This window comes from Notolepis coatsorum (genome assembly GCF_963971535.1).
Source record: "Notolepis coatsorum genome assembly, chromosome: 4".
Classification (NCBI taxonomy): domain Eukaryota; kingdom Metazoa; phylum Chordata; class Actinopteri; order Aulopiformes; family Paralepididae; genus Notolepis; species Notolepis coatsorum.
Window position 1 is genome coordinate 133715913 of NC_140168.1, and position 17329 is coordinate 133733241.

At 45.1% G+C, this 17329-nt stretch overlaps 1 protein-coding gene across 2 annotated transcripts in view; it reads right to left on the reverse strand.

The window, feature by feature from the left end:
• LOC311226314 (regulator of G-protein signaling 12-like) overlaps positions 1–17329 on the reverse strand; it is a 157138-nt gene that overhangs the window by 15057 nt on the left and 124752 nt on the right. For both annotated transcript variants that reach the window (XM_084311729.1, XM_084311730.1), the window contains exons 5-10: positions 12204–12379; positions 10095–10187; positions 9059–9202; positions 3939–4121; positions 1820–1967; positions 416–513 (exon numbers count right to left, since the gene is read on the reverse strand). In XM_084311729.1, the coding sequence (XP_084167855.1) occupies positions 416–513; positions 1820–1967; positions 3939–4121; positions 9059–9202; positions 10095–10187; positions 12204–12379 (842 nt within the window). The remainder of the gene's footprint in view (positions 1–415; positions 514–1819; positions 1968–3938; positions 4122–9058; positions 9203–10094; positions 10188–12203; positions 12380–17329) is intronic.

Consider the following 17329-nt stretch of genomic DNA (forward strand, 5'->3'; position numbering starts at 1 on the left):
ACGTTGCTACACCATGAACAATACATATAGGACATTGAATGGGCCATAATAATGGCAATCTAGTAATAGAATTTAAAAAGTTATAGCCCTGCAAAGAAGGGGAACTTCTCCATGTTAAATAGAGCTGGCAAGGGATGGTATATCATGAATTTAACCTTGGGCAGTTAAAGTGTTAATAGAACATGTTTTTTTGTTATTCATATATGTTTTTTGTTATTGATATTATATGTTCTCTTTGTTATTGATATTATATGTTTTTGTAAATTTGAATAATATACTGTATCTTCTACTTGGATTACCTCTTGTTTTACTTGTTTGCATGGATTGGTGGAGGAGATATTATGTAAGCTCCTCTTGAGAGTATGTCCATTACAGAGCTGTGTGTGTGGGCGCCGTGTTGCCATGGCGATCTCACCTCCATCTTGCCGGCGGAGTAGGAAGTGGCCATTTCCAGACTGGTGCTGGAGGACAGCGAGCCCTGAGATTCTCTTCTTCCATTACTGCCCCAGTAGTCTGGAAAACACAACATAATACAGTCACTACTGGGGAGGTCACTACTGAGGTCACTACTGGGGTCACTACTGGGGAGGTCACTACTGAGGTCACTACTGGGGTCACTACTGAGGTCACTACTGGGGAGGTCACTACTGAGGTCACTACTGAGGTCACTACTGGGGTCACTACTGGGGTCACTACTGAGGTCACTACTCACTATTCAGGTCTAGGGCTGGGCGATATGGTGTCTAAATGATATCATCTGAGCAGTGAGGTCAGGTGGGTGTGATAGTTACTAGGGGTGGGAATCACCAGAGGCCTCACGATACAATACTATCACGATACTTGAGTCACGATACGATAGTATTGCGATACTAAATATATTGCGATATGCTGAGTATTGCGATATTAATATTGCGACATATTGCGATTTTTTTTTATCCACTTTTTCTCCCATTTTCTATATTTTTCTCCCATCCCAATTTCGTATCATCCAATTCAACCCTCCCCTGTCACGAACGCTGTTTCTTGCCTCACACAAGCCGGCTGCAATGTGGACTAAGTCATACATAGCACAAGTCCCCTCCGGTACTTGAGGTAACAGCAGTCGCATCTTTTCACCTGCGCAGCTCGATCTCTCAGTGGCGAGGAGTAACGCGTGGGAGGCTCACGCTGCCCCCGACACTTCCTGATTCTACTGCGCAGGCGCACCAACCAACCTGTAGGAGTCGCTGTCCACAACGCCCGATCCCCACCCATCAGTTTCCCACCCCCTAATACGGCCAATGTGTATTAGTACGGACGACCAGCTAAACTGAAAGCAAATGTGGAGCGCTGGGCTCGAACTGACGAGCCCAGCGTCTCCAGCATTCCGTGGCGAGTGCCTTGCCCACTACGCCACGTAGCCGCCTTCGACATATTGCGATTTATTACCTTTTTTCAACTGCAAAGTAAAACTTTGTCAACATGTTTTATCTAATAAAAGAAAGTTCAGTTTGTTCATCTCACTTCAATCATTTTTATTGCAGAACATGGGATTTTCTCAAGCAGACAGATGTCAACACTGTAATCTGTGTTGCATGTACCTGACAAACTGAACTGTTTGTATTACAACTTAACTGACTACTGTACTATTCAGGTATTGAAATGAACAATGCAACTTCCTTATACAAAAAATAAAAATAAAAATACAAAAGAAATGTTTTATTTATTTTATAAATAATTAAATATCGATACTTGGCGTCCCTGTATCGATACAGTATCGCCACGCAAAGTATCGCGATACTACTACGTATCGATATTTTCCCCCACCACTAATAGTTACCCAGGTTAATGTCTCCCAAGTCCTTCTTCTTGGGCCCCTTCCCGAAGCTCCGGTTCCGCGACCAGGAGAAGATCCCTCGTTTCTTGTCGGCGCTCTCCTCTCTGGAGTCCTCCGTCAGTGACCTCCCCGACCTCTGCTTCCTGGCCTCCTGTTGGTGAGGGGAGGAGTCTGTTAACCCTTTCACCACCACACTACAGAAGGTTAACCCTTTCACCGCCACACTACAGACACACTACAGAAGGTTAACCCTTTCACCACCACACCACATAAGGTTAACCTTTCACTACCACACTACAGGTTAACCCTTTCACTACCACACTACAGAAGGTGAACCCTTTCACTACCACACTACAGACGGTTAACCCTTTCACTACTTTCACTACCACACTACAGAAGGTTAACCTTTCACTACCACACTACAGAAGGTTAACCCTTTCACTACCACACTACAGAAGGTTAACCTTTCACTACCACACTACAGAAGGTTAACCTTTCACTACCACACTACAGACGGTTAACCTTTCACTACCACACTACAGAAGGTTAACCGTTCACTACCACACTACAGAAGGTTAACCCTTTAACTACCACACTACAGACGGTTAACCCTTTCACTACCACACTACATAAGGTTAACCTTTCACTACCACACTACAGACGGTTAACCCTTTCACTACCACACTACAGAAGGTTAACCTTTCACCACCACACTACAGGTTAACCCTTTTACTACCACACTACAGAAGGTTAACCTGTCACTACCACACTACAGAAGGTTAACCCTTTCACTACCACACTACAGACGGTTAACCTTTCACTACCAAACTACAGAAGGTTAACCCTTTCACTACCACACTAAAGAAGGTTAACCCTTTCACTACCACACTACAGACGGTTAACCTGTCACTACCACACTACAGAAGGTTAACCCTTTCACTACCACACTACAGAATGTTAACCTTTCACTACCACACTACAGAAGGTTAACCCTTTCACTACCACACTACAGACGGTTAACCTTTCACTACCATAACCCTTTCACTACCACACTACAGACGGTTAACCTTTCACTACCACACTACAGAAGGTTAACCTTTCACTACCACACTGCAGAAGGTTAACCTTTCACTACCACACTACAGAAGGTTAACCCTTTCACTAACACACTACAGAAGGTTAACCTTTCACTACCACACTACAGAAGGTTAACCATTTCACTACCACACTACAGACGGTTAACCTTTCACTACAGAAGGTTAACCCTTTCACTACCACACTACAGACGGTTAACCTTTCACTACCACACTACAGAAGGTTAACCCTTTCACTACCACACTAAAGAAGGTTAACCATTTCACTACAGAAGGTTAACCTGTCACTACCACACTACAGAAGGTTAACCCTTTCACTACCACACTACAGAATGTTAACCTTTCACTACCACACTACAGAAGGTTAACCATTTCACTACCACACTACAGACGGTTAACCTTTCACTACCATAACCCTTTCACTACCACACTACAGACGGTTAACCTTTCACTACCACACTACAGAAGGTTAACCTTTCACTACCACACTACAGAAGGTTAACATTTCACTACCACACTGCAGAAGGTTAACCTTTCACTACCACACTACAGAAGGTTAACCCTTTCACTACCACACTACAGAAGGTTAACCTTTCACTACCACACTACAGAAGGTTAACCCTTTCACCACCACACTACAGAAGGTTAACCTTTCACTACCACACTACAGACGGTTAACCTTTCACTACCACACTACAGACGGTTAACCTTTCACTACCACACTACAGACGGTTAACCCTTTCACTACCACACTACAGATGGTTAACAGTCTGTAAAAGGGTTAACCTTCTGTAGTGTGGCAGTGAAAGGGTTCAACTCTGTAGAAAACCCGGCATTTTGACCAAATCAAGTGACTGCTTTTGAAACGTTTATTGGAGTTCTACTCTCTTTCTGCGTGCTGCTATGTTTTTACCGGGACACCCACGTGGCGACAACTGTCGGAGCCCAAACTCCCTGCCCCCACTCCCTGATCTGAGACCCACACATGGACGTGTTCACACAGTGTCGGTAGCCCGCTGGACACACACCTTCCTGGGCGTGGAGAGGGTGGAGCGGTCGGAGCCGGCGCTGTGCTTGGAGGGCGCCGGGCTGCAGGGGATCTGGTAGGGGTCCGGCAGGGAGCGGCCCTCCACCTCCGCCAGCATGCACTCCTGGTACAGAGAAGACTTCAGGAACCGGGAGTAGCTGTCAAACTTCATCAAGTTAAATATCTGCAGGGGGAGAGAGGGAGAGAGGGAGAGGGGGAGAGAGAGGGGATGGAGAGAGACAGAGAGAGGGGGGGAGGGAGAAAGGGAGAGGGGGGGGAGGGAGAGAGGGGGGGGAGCGAGGGAGAGAGGGGGGGAGAGGGAGGGGAGAGAGAGGGGGGGAGAGAGAGAGAGAGGGGGGGTATGGAGAGAGAGAGAGGGGGGGAGAGGAGAGAGAGGGGGGGGGAGAGAGGGAGAGGGGGGAGAGAGAGGGGGGTATGGAGAGAGAGAGAGGGGGAGGGAGAGAAGGGGGAGGGTGGGATGGAGAGAGAGGGGGGGGAGAGAGAGGGGGAGAGGGAGGGAGAGAAAGGAATGGAGAGGGAGAGAGACAGAGGGGGAGAGAGATAGAGGGGGGAGAGAGGAGGGGAGGGTGGGATGGAGAGAGAGAGAGAGAGAGAGAGAGAGAGAGAGAGAGAGAGAGAGAGAGAGAGAGAGAGAGAGAGAGAGAGAGAGAGAGAGAGAGAGAGAGAGAGAGAGAGAGAGAGAGAGAGAGAGAGAGAAGGGGAGATAGAGGGGGGTGGAGAGAGAGGGAGATGGGGGAGAGGGATGGAGAGAGACAGAGAGAGAGAGGGAGAGAGACAGAGAGAGAGGGAGGGAGAGAGAGGTGGAGAGAGAAGGATGGAGAGAGAGGGGATGGAGAGAGAGGGAGAGAGGGATGGAGAGAGGGGAGAGAGGGATGGAGAAAGAGGGGAGAGAGGGATGGAGAGAGAGAGGAGGGGGGAGCAGAGAGAGAGGGGGGTGAAGAGAGAGAGGGAGAGAGAAAGAGGAATGGGGAGAGAGAGAGAGATTTGTTGTTAGCATACAGTTATGACTGATGTCATGACAGGTGTCATAACAGTTAGGATTTGGTTGTATATGTGCAAGTTGAAAATATACATGCCGAGTGTATGTGTGTGTGTATATGTGTGTGTGTGTGTGTGTGTGTGTGTGTGTGTGTGTGCATACATGTGCCTATGTGTGAGTGTGTGTGTGTGTGTGTGTGTGTGTATACATGTGCCTATGTGTGAGTGTGTGTATACATGTGCCTATGTGTGAGTGTGTGTGTGTGTGTATGTGTGTGTGTGTGTGAGTGTGTGTATACATGTGCCTATGTGTGAGTGTGTGTGTATACATGTGCCTATGTGTGTGTGTGCGTGTGTGTGTGTGTGTGTGTGTATACATGTGCCTATGTGTGTGTGTGCGTGCGTGTGTGTGTATACATGTGCCTATGTGTGAGTGTGTGTATACATGTGCCTATGTGTGAGTGTGTGTATACATGTGCCTATGTGTGAGTGTGTGTGTGTGTGTGTGTATACATGTGCCTATGTGTGCGTGTATACATGTGCCCTATGTGTGTGTGTGTGTGTGTGTGTGACTGTGTGTGTGTGTGTATACATGTGCTTATGTGTGAGTGTATACATGTGCCTGAGTGTGTGAGTGTGTGTGAGTGCATGTGTGTGTGTGTGTGTGTGTGTGTATGTGTGTGTGTGTGTGTGTGTGTGTGTGTGTATGTGTGTGTGTGCCAAGGTCTCTGTGTGGGCGTTTGCCAACGTGTTTATCACTCTGTCCTTCAGCAAACAAACCCAGATGGTCACAGATACACCAGGAGATGTGTGAGGAGGAGGAGGAGGAGGAGGAGGAGGAGGAGGAGGAGGAGGAGGAGGAGGAGACCAACAGCTGCTCACATGTTGGTGCTGAATTACAAATACCTCCGAGTCAAACATCGACAATAAACTGAACGGGTCAAAACACGCTGAGGCGCTCTACAAGAAGGGCCAGACTGAAGGCTGAGATCCTTCAACGTCTGTACAAGGATGTTGAGGATGTTCTACGAGTCGGTGGTGGCGGGCGCCTTCTTGTACGCTGTGACCTGCTGGGGCAGCGGACTGAGAGCGGGGGACACAAACTGTAGGGGTGGAGCTGGACTCTCTAGCGGTGGTGGCGGAGAGGAGGAGCCTTGCTAAGCTCCAGGCCATCAGGGAAAACCCCTCCCACCCACTATACACAGACTTGGCTGACAGGAGGAGCACGGGCCTGGCCATGTGGCAATAAAAGGAACTTGAACTTGAATGTTCAGTGCTCACACTACCTAAATGTAGCACTGAACGGCACAGGAAGTCCTTCATTCCGACAGCCATCAGACTTTATAATGCATCTCTGTGCCTCACTGCATCACTGAGCACAGTGTGACAGAACAAACTCTGGCAAATCTTACTGGACTTTTACTTTTTTAAATCACATTTTACAATTTTACACTTATTACTGTATATTTCTGGCTGTATATTTTAGAATGTATATCCCTGACTGTATTTTATTCTTATTCGTGATTTTTTACTACCTAAATGTTTACTGTGAGCTGTCGCCAGACTCACAAAGCTCCCGGTAGCCCTGCAAGAAACAACAACTTAATGTTATTTCATCTTTATTACTTTTCGTTTATTACTGGCTGTAAACCTCTTACACATCACTGTTTGCTGTATTCCATAGTAAATTGGTCATCTCCCCATGTGCAGAACCTTGCACTGGCATACTTTCATTTACAAATCCATCCTAGGTCTGCTTCCCACTTACTTATCTACCTAGCAAACAGACCAGATATGACTTACGTATTCAGAATATCATCACCTACTCCATCCCATCGGTCCGTACTGAGCGTGGTAAGAAGGCGTTCGCCTCCTCTGCCCCCTCCACCTGGAACACGCTACAGCAGAGTCTGAAGCTGCCCCCTCCACCTGGAACACGCTACAGCAGAGTCTGAAGCTGCCCCGTCCAGCTGGAACACGCTACAGCAGAGTCTGAAGCTGCCCCGTCCAGCTGGAACACGCTACAGCAGAGTCTGAAGCTGCCCCGTCCAGCTGGAACACGCTACAGCAGAGTCTGAAGCTGCCCCGTCCAGCTGGAACACGCTACAGCAGAGTCTGAAGCTGCCCCGTCCAGCTGGAACACGCTACAGCAGAGTCTGAAGCGGGCCGGTTACACCTTAGTTTCGTTTTCGGTTTCTCCAGATCGCAACGCAACGGTAGCCAAGTGAGACATACGTTTTTGTCACCTGAGCACAGTGATGTACTACACTGCCAAAGCAGTAGGTGGCAGTAGGTGGCGAACATGAAGGCAATTTCAACCAATCAGAACTTGAATGTGCCAATACACTTCCTGCAAAGAAAATGTCAACAAGGCGGGCACAATGCAGCTATTCTTTTTCAGCAAAGCCTAATAAAAGTGCAATAAACAAAACGGATACATTCACTGTGTGTTCTGCCTGTCATTTGTTGATGAAACAAAACTAACATCAACACAAGTGACCACCAAGAGCGGATAGTTTAGTCTAAAAAAAGATCGGTAGCTACATTGTTAGCTGCATGCTAACGTCAATGGAATATGCCATTATAACAGTATAGCATTGTGGCTAGAAGCTAACGTTAGCTCACGCTAGTTAGCCAGCACCAAACTGATGATATCGGGAGCTATCAGTAGTTAGATAACATTAGAGACAACGCTGTGTGTATTAAACAAAGGTGAATAGATGACTGGGCCATTTTGTTTAATGCTTGTTAAGTTGAAAGAGGAGCTTTGAGCTAACAGGGTCTGATAGCTAACGCTAGCTCATGTTAGCCAGTGGCAGTGCTCAACCAATGCGGTAATGCTAGCAGAATGAATGGATGTAAACTTTATTTAACATATTGCATAATGGGTACAATACAATACGGCTCAATACAAACAATTGTTAAGGGAATGCAGACTGTTGTAGCTTGGACTGGGGTCCTTATAACAATAACTTGACAACACATGGTAGCTGCAGCTATTTGGGACACGGAGCTCTGTCCCAAACACACACACACACCCACACACACACACTCTGTTGTCACCGGAAGGGCACGCAGATGGTATCTACTGCGCATGGGCGTTTTCGCAACAACGGCTCCGTGAAGGCTACACGACTGTTGTAGGCGAGTTTTGGCGCTGCTCAAAACGTTTCAGTAGGGGCCACAACGTATCCGCCAAAAAACGCATTTCTGTGTAAAAGGGACATGAAACGTATTCAAACGTATTCAAAAAACGACCACAAAAACACTAGTCTAACATGGGCCTCAGTCCCCCTAGCTAGTTTTAAATTAATGTTAAGTATCTTGGAGAGAGCTTCTATGCTCTGCTGCTGTCTGAACATGTCGCACTTGTAAATGAGACCTCGGTCTCAATGTGATTTTACCTGTTTAAATAAAGGCAAAAGAATTATAATAATAACCCCTGGATGAGGCGGCTGGGTGGCGCAGCGGACATTGCGCTCGTCACCAACGCAAGAGACACAGGGTTCGAATCCGGCTGTCGGCGTTGCCTCCGGCTTGCGCCGGCCGTCATACTGGCTCAATTGGCAGAGTTAGCGGGTGGAAGTCGATGGGTGGTAATCTGGACGTTGTGGACAGCGACTCCTACAAGTCGGTTGGGGGACGCCTGCACAGCAGAGACAGGAAGTGGCGGGGGTAGTGTGAGCCTCCCACACGTTACACCTCGCCAATGAGAGTCCAGGCAGGTGAAAAGATGTGACAGGCTGCCTCCTCGTGTACCGGAGGGGACACGTGATGGAAGGCTTCTATCCTCCCTACAACCGGCCAGTGGGGGCCATATGCGAGCAACGTTCAAGACAGGGGAGGGAAGAATTGGCACAGCGAAATTGGGATGGGAGGAAAATAGAAAAAAGGAGGAGAAAAAGGGGGATCAAAAATAATAATAATAATAATAATAATAATAATAATAATAATAATAATAATAATAATAATAATAATAATAATAATAATAATAATAATAATAATAATAATAATAATAATAAACCCTGCATTAAATGACACCTGTCGATGAGCTGCATTGATGGCATTGTGCCATATTGGTAGGAAGGGCGTGTTTATGGGGGGTTTGGCTTTTAACGTTACCTGCAGCTGCTGGGCCGTGAACATGTCGGGCCGCGGAGAGGTGAGGACGTCCTCCTCCAGCTGAGCCTGGCTGTCGATGTTGACCGGCGTGGTGGCCTTGCTGGACAGGAAGCTGCCGAAGATCTCCCCTGCTCTCTGGGACAGCTGCAAGCAAGGGTCAAAGGTTAAATGTGGGGGGGCGTGTTGCTGAATTTCAGCACTCCTGGAACAACCACCAAAAACTATATCCATCTTTTCTCTTTTCTAGGTACCTTATGGAGTCTACGCGTCAGAAAACTACATCCATCTAAATCAAATCAAATCAAATCAAATCAAATGTGTCTTTAAGGCCCGACAACACACGTTAATGTCCCCATGGGGCCGGACACGTCTTCTTTAAACAAGTCAAGAAGAAACATCACAATAAATCAAGAACAAAACAAAAACACCATAAAGTCCAAAACATTTCAAATAAATGCAAAATAAATGAATGCAACACTCCCAGACATACCCCATATCTTTTCTCTTTTCTAGGTAGCTTAAGGAGTCTACACATCAGAAAACTACATCGATCTTTTCTCTTTTCTAGGTACCTTTAAGGAATCTACACGTCAGAAAATGACATGTATCTTTTCTCAGTACCTTATGGAGTCTACACCTCTATCTCCAACATGTCCATCTCGTCTCCGGGGGAGAGAATATAAGAATGTGTTTTTTTTTTTTGCCACACAAATCGGATCTCATTTCGGTGCCATTTAAGGTGGGACCGAATAAGAAATTAGAACCCGAATTCCTACGACGAGGAGGAATTTCAATGACATCATCAGAGGCCGACGTACTATCGGCTGCCAATGAAGAAGGTTAACCCTTTCACTGCCACACGACAGAAGGTTAACCCTTTACTATCACACAACCGACGGCGATCGGTTGTGTGATAGTAAAGGGCTAACCTTCTGTGTATTGTCACAGTGAAAGGGTTAACCGGCTGTCGTGTGGCAGTGAAAGGGTTAACGGACAACAACCATCCCTGCCAGTCGGTACCTTTACGAGGACCTACCTGCTTCTTGTCGGCTGCGGGGACGTGACTGAAGTACTCACAGGCCTGCCAGAACAAGATGTTCTCCTCACTGAATTCCTTCTTGAGGAATTCCTAAGAAGACAGACAAACACACGGTTTTCATTCCCCTCCAACGGCAGAACATGTTAAAGGCGGTTTCAACATGACAGTGAGATAGATGTTCTAACAGTTGACTTCCTGTCAGTTGTTGTTGATATCGGGGCGGGTGCCCCGGGGGGGGGGGGGGTGGGGGTGCACAGGCGTTTTGGGCACAGCAATAGGGGCTGGTGCCAATAATGCCAAGAGGGAAACAAGAGTTTTTGCCACGCAATCAGGAACCAACGCGCCGAGACACCCGCCTGTCCGACGCTCTTAACTCTTTCTGCGCCATACCCGAGAAAATTATTTTGTGAAGACGCATATGTACATGGTATATACCTTTGATTTGGAAATATTTGGGGTTTCAGGCGAACAACCAGAACGATTTAGGCATATTGCATATAACGCGTCATATCTTGCAATCTATGAAAAAATACTGGATTATTTTGGAAAGGGGCAATGTTTAGCATGTAATAGCGCACAAACTACAGTATGTAGAAATTAACTGGTTAAGTCAGTAATGGACTATGAACAATGCCTGTCAAATGAGCCATACTATTGTCTCCATAGCTACAGAACACACAAGGGGTCTGCAAACATCGCTAAAATGGTCAATAACGCTGGCGCCAGGCAGTACAGATGGGAAAAGTGGGTGGCGCCCAATGAGTTAAGGTGAGACAGTACCCCACTAATAGGCAAAATAAATATTTTAATAGATATCACTATGAAACTTTCCCAGTTTGTTAAGTACATAAAAACTAAGAAAAAATGTATTGCATGTTTTCTGCATTTTATGTTTATATATGCAAATGAGGCACTTCCTCATTAAATATGCACACATTTGTATGTATCGCCAAGTCTCCCATCACCAACATGGATAATGCCAGATTCAAAAACTTGGTTTCATTTTGTTGATAACAATCTAAACTAAACTTTTTCCAGAAGGGATTGTGGCTATGTCCTCTTATCAGCCCATACATCAGGAAATACTGTCTACTGTCATAAAGAACATTTATTCAATTTTCGTCTAGTTTTGGTATAAAATGTACTATAAACCCGGCTATGAATGATATATCAACAAACAACCCCTTCTGGAATTAGAAGCAGGATATGGATAGGAGGAAATGTGGAAAGTTTGGTGTGTGTAGGTACTAGGGAAATGGAGTTCCAAGACTTTGTGTGTAAGTAAAATGCATCTACACTAGGGCTGTCAAAATTAATGCTTTAACTTTGGAGATTAATTTAAATTATTTAAAGCATTAAAATAAATTAATCTAGATTAATCTATGGAGTGAAAAATCTTCACTCTTAGCGCCGCGGATATAAGAAAGAGGTCTAGCTGAGTCAATGTTGATGGTTTTGTTGAACATTTGTATTTCACAGGAGAGAAACTGTATTCAAAGAAAGCTATTAAAATAGTCTTTGAATCTAAATATACTTTCTTTGTGTTGATTTTAGATTAATTCCATGATTTTACTCAAGTAAATATCTGTTACAAGCTTCGGTTTTAAGTAGAAAAATGCTATTTTTAATCTAGATTAATTACAGAAAATTGTGAGATTAATTAGTAAATTTTTTGTAATCTATTGACAGCACTAATAAAAACTTGTTTTTGAGAAAACTACCTCAAAGTTTTGTATTGTAATTGTTGATGTTGGTGCAACTCTATACCACAGAGCACCTCCTGGGTCACCTAGATTCCAGCTTTTCTCTTTAATAAACCATGTGTATAATAATATAAGTCTGTTTAGACATTTTGGACAGCTATTGCATTTCTTTTAGTTGTAAAGCCTTGTGGTACATGCACCGACAGCCCTCGACCTCTGCCACGACCCTCGACCGTCTTTAGGTACGAAAGTGCACGACCCTAGAACTTCCATCATCTTGAGATACTTAGGTTTGAAAATAATTGCTCACCTGGAAAAACTTCTAAACGGACTCATACGGTTCTTCACCTCGATCCGTTACACATAGAGACGCGCCCGTGGAGAGGTCAGAGGTCAAACTCACCGAGAAGTAGCGGACGCCCACGGGGTCCTGGAGGAGGCGTTCGAAGCAGGCGGCCCAGCTGGCCACACGGCGCTCCGACAGCCGGCGGTGGCTGCCCGCTCCCGGCAGACTGCCATTGCTGTTCAGACTGCTCTGGCTGCAGCAGCCCTGCAGAGCACCGCCACCCCCGCCGTAGTCTAGGAGACAGAGAGCAGAGACAGGAAGGTTAAGAGACGTCTAGGGGACAGACAGCAGAGACAGGAAGGTCAAGAGACGTCTAGGAGACAGAGAGCAGAGACAGGAAGGTCAAGAGACGTCTAGGGGACAGACAGCAGAGACAGGAAGGTCAAGAGACGTCTAGGGGACAGACAGCAGAGACAGGAAGGTTAGGAGACGTCTAGGGGAGGAAGAAGAGGTTGGAGTCTACAGGAGAGGAGGGAGGAAGAGGCTACAGGAGAGGAGGGAGGAAGAGGAGGCTACAGTCTACAGGAGAGGAGGGAGGAAGAGGAAGTTAGAGGGTTCAAGTTCAAGTTTGTTTATTAGTTATCACAATAAAATACATGTACTTTACGGTGAAATGCTTGGTTCTGTATGAGCCCCTGAGAGTATTCTCACCAAAAGCAGCCGAGTCGAGCAGCGTGGCTGCTTTCAATGAACTTCCCATGTAGAGGAGTGTACTGTGTGCATACGCTCCTATCTACGTGGGAATGAAACGCATGCTAGGGTGAGAAAGGTGAGAAAGGACCATTAGAATGAAGGAGGAGAGACTAGGGGTGAATAGGACCATTAGAATGGAGGAGATGGAGGGAGGAGCAGGGGGAGGAGGAGCAGGGGGAGGAGGAGGAGCAGGGGGAGGAGGAGCAGGGGGAGGAGGAGGAGCAGGGGGAGGAGGAGCAGGGGGAGGAGGAGGAGCAGGGGGAGGAAGAGAGGGACACTTTATAGTGTACTTCTCACAATAGTGTCTGAACACAAAGAGCCAAGACGTTGACCAGAGGAGCAGACAGACGTTAGAAGCTAATGATCTAACAGTAGCTTTGTTAACCCTTTCACTGCCACACGACAGAAGGTTAACCCTTTACTATCAAACAACCACCGGTTAACCGGCTGTTGTGTGGCAGTGAAAGGGTTAACCTTCTGTGAATTGTCGCAGTGAAAGGGTTAATCGTTTTGGCAGTGCGGCGGTGAAAGGGCCCTGTTTAATCTTGTAGTTTTGAAATATAATTTTCCTTGAACCTTTCTTTTAATGGCTAGGTATCACAATTATCTTCTAGTATTGGTGTATCGTGCAACCCTAATATGTACAGTATATGACTCAAAATGGTATATGATTAAAAATGAGAGCTTGTTTCAAAGAGTTTCTGAAAACAAGCAAAACTATCCAGAAACAGAAGGAGTGACCTGCCTGATTTACACTTTTGGTTTTCAAGAAATCTCTTGAAATGACTTCAGTTGGATTTAGAGCAAGTGAAATTATCTCAAGCCCCGCCATTTGTTCTTGATCCTCCTCCAATCACAACCGTTGCTTAGGGAAGAAAAGAGGGCAGGATTTGAGATAGGGAGATTTTTTCCCCCACTCTGAAAATACGATTTTAAGACACTGATATGAGCTGAATAATCTTTGTTTTAATAAAGATCCCCTCCACTCAAAAACATATTGTTTTATGGTTAACTCCTCAAGGCTTGACAGATTGTTATTTGAGCGCCCATTTCCCACATTCTTCCCCTGGAGAGGAAGGGCTTCTCTGTACTTCCCTGAAGTCTGAGTTGCATGGGTCTTATCTATTTTTTTTTTTCTATGCCTGTTTTATTCTATTTTATTATTGTATTTTGCACAATCAATGCGGGCATGACCACCTAATATCCCCTCATGGTTGGATGTGTGGTAACTTGACACCTTTAGCTTCAGCTACACCTTGTTGCCAATCTGCATATTCATAGAGCCTTGCATCCCAATGAGGGTAAAGGTGTAGAGATGCGGCTCAGCCATGTTCAGTCGTTTGTCAAACTATATGGGGGAGAAAAACACATTTATACAAATTGTTCTATATAGACATTTTTAAAGGTTTAAAATATATCTGGAGGGAGGCCACTATCTAGCAGCGTAGCGGGGTTGGGGTGTTGGTCCTGGGGGGTCCTGGGGTGGGAGTGGGGGAGGAAATGTATTTTGTGGTGTCTGTGATAATATAATTAGTTTTTATATTTTAGGTTTTGTATTTATTTATTATTATTTTATTTTTTTGTTATTTCTACTGTCATTCTATTGTCATTATTGTTATTGTTATTATTATTGCCTGGTGATGTTCTGTTTATTATTATTGTATTATGTGCTGTCATGTTTTGTTTTATATTCCATGTAAAAAAGAGAAGGACAATTTTTTAAATGCGATATATATAAAAGATATATATATATATATGTGGAGGGGATCTTTAAGATACTGTGTTGGAGCAGCAGGGAGAGAGGCTGGAATAACAACAACAGGAGGAATAAAGGAAGCAGGCAGGGTGAGGACTGGGGGTCAGAAGGTCAGAGAAGCTCTTAACACGGTACCTGCTAGCATGGCGACAGATGGCCACGTTAAAGCTGTGGGCAGCCAGTGGTCAGAAACACACAATAGGGACACAATCGAGTTCTGTCCCCACAGTGTAGCTGTTGTCTATCAATGGTGGCTGGTGAAGAAGAGAGAAGCTCCATGTACTGCCTGCTACTAACTAGGTGTTACATAGTTTACTATCTGCTACTAACTAACTAGGTGTTACATAGTTTACTATCTGCTACTAACTAACTAGGTGTTACATAGAGTTTACTATCTGCTACTAACTAACTAGGTGTTACTCCCCACCCCAGTTAGGACAGCCGAAACCCGTCCAATCTTTTGCCGTTGACTAAAGACGCACTTCTTCAATCAATATCTGAAAAAAATTAAATAAAATTATCTAACCCTAACTAACCTTACTGTCATGCACTTGTCCTAATAAACTAACCTACACTGTAGCACTCAACACTTTGATGAACATTGTTACTCAGCTGATAGAGTTGTGCCCTTCCTGATGACTTGTTGTGAAAAAGTAAGTCGCTTTGGATAAAAGCGTCAGCTAAATGACTAAATGTAAATGTACTCAGAGTTCAAGTGTTTACACCCAGGAGTGGCGATGGATTAACAAATGGGTGTAGTTCAACTTGGGGTTTGTGACATTAAGCAAGTGTAAATAGTAGGACATCAGGGGCAGCCATTCACCGGCCTGACAGGATCATGACTAACTCATCTTTTATCTAACTTAGATCTAGGTTTGGTTGCAAACTCACCCCAAGTGAATGGGTCACCAGGATTGTGAAGTTGTTAAACAAATCGTGACAGAAAAAACAACCCATTTCTCTTTTATATTTAAAATAAGGGACAAATGACGTTAGTTTGCCACCAATTTGGAAAACATCCAACTAAAGCTTTCATTCTTAAAAGGGAGCTGTAAGTAGTATTTTCTATACTTATTAAAATAAGTGTTAAATAACTCTACATTCCAAACTGATGTAGAGTGTTTCGTCTCCCATTTTATCCAATCAGGAGAGAGAACCCTAGATATTTTGACTTATTTCAAGAAATCTTGTCAAGCCAGATTTGCTTACTACATGGACACATTTGCTTAAAACTAGTTTTTATTTTATTTATTATATTTGTCAGCCAATTTTTGCAGTGTGGAGTTCTCTCTCCTGATTGGATAAAGTGTAAGGAATACCAGAAAATGTATTTCCTGTTTACTGCAGAGTGGAGGGACTGAGAGACCCATGTTACTGACCAGACACTCTATATCAGTGATGACTGTTTACTGCAGAGTGGAGGGACTGGGAGACCCATGTTACTGACCAGACACTCTATATCAGTGATGACTGTTTACTGCAGAGTGGAGGGACTGAGGCGGCGGTTACACCTTTCGTATCATCTTCGTATTGTTTTCATATGCGTTTCGCCGCGACGTCGTGCGCCTCGAGTCACACTTTCGTTTTTTTTCCGTTTTTGTCACCCGAGCACACTGATGTAGTACACTGCCAAAGCAGTAGGTGGCAAACATGAAGGCAATTTCAACCAATCAGACCGCAACGGATCGCGTGTCGAATTCGGCTCTGAGCATGCGCGGGAGGAGTAGTTTACCTGCACAGATGTTGAGAGAGCGCATTCCCGCATTCCCGCCTCACGCATCCACAACACAACAACAACAACAACACAGCTGCTATGGCGCCGAAAGTTTCGACCTCGACCCCGTTTACCTGGACCGAAGACGAGGTCGCACTGCTGCTTGAAGTGACGATGGAGTATAAAACCAACCATTTAGCCTCGAATGTTGACTGGGAGTCCGTGACTACAAAGTATGCAGATCTGTGCAAAAGGTTTTGCGATTTGATCCCGTCTGCAGAAGAGGCTACAGCGAGTGGGAGACAGTTTCCACACCCCCCTCAAGATATCACAAAAGGTATGTTGTAGATGGATTATGTGGGTAAATCGTTTTAATTGGCACCTTCTGTGATCAGCTCACAATATGAATATTATTACCTTTCCAATTCCAATGTACAGTGTAAAATGTGTGTGTGTCCCCTACCCAAAATGTATTTCCTGTTTACTGCAGAGTGGAGGGACTGGGAGACCCATGTTACTGACCAGACACTCTATATCAGTGATGGCTGTTTACTGCAGAGTGGAGGGACTGGGAGATCCATGTTACTGACCAGACACTCTATATCAGTGATGACTGTTTACTGCAGAGTGGAGGGACTGGGAGACCCATGTTACTGACCAGACACTCTATATCAGTGATGGCTGTTTACTGCAGAGTGGAGGGACTGGGAGATCCATGTTACTGACCAGACACTCTATATCAGTGATGGCTGTTTACTGCAGAGTGGAGGGACTGGGAGATCCATGTTACTGACCAGACACTCTATATCAGTGATGGCTGTCGGAATGTAGAGCTATTATTTTAACAAACTAAAACATACCACTTACAGCACCTTCATCCTGCTATTAGTTTTGGACTTGAGTTGTAATATTAGATTGGATTTGGAGAATCCAGACCTTGTTACGTTGTGAGTTGCTTCATGTGAACGAGAAGCATGGCTGTGCAGCAAACAATACTGCAGACCTACCCCGAGAAAACAC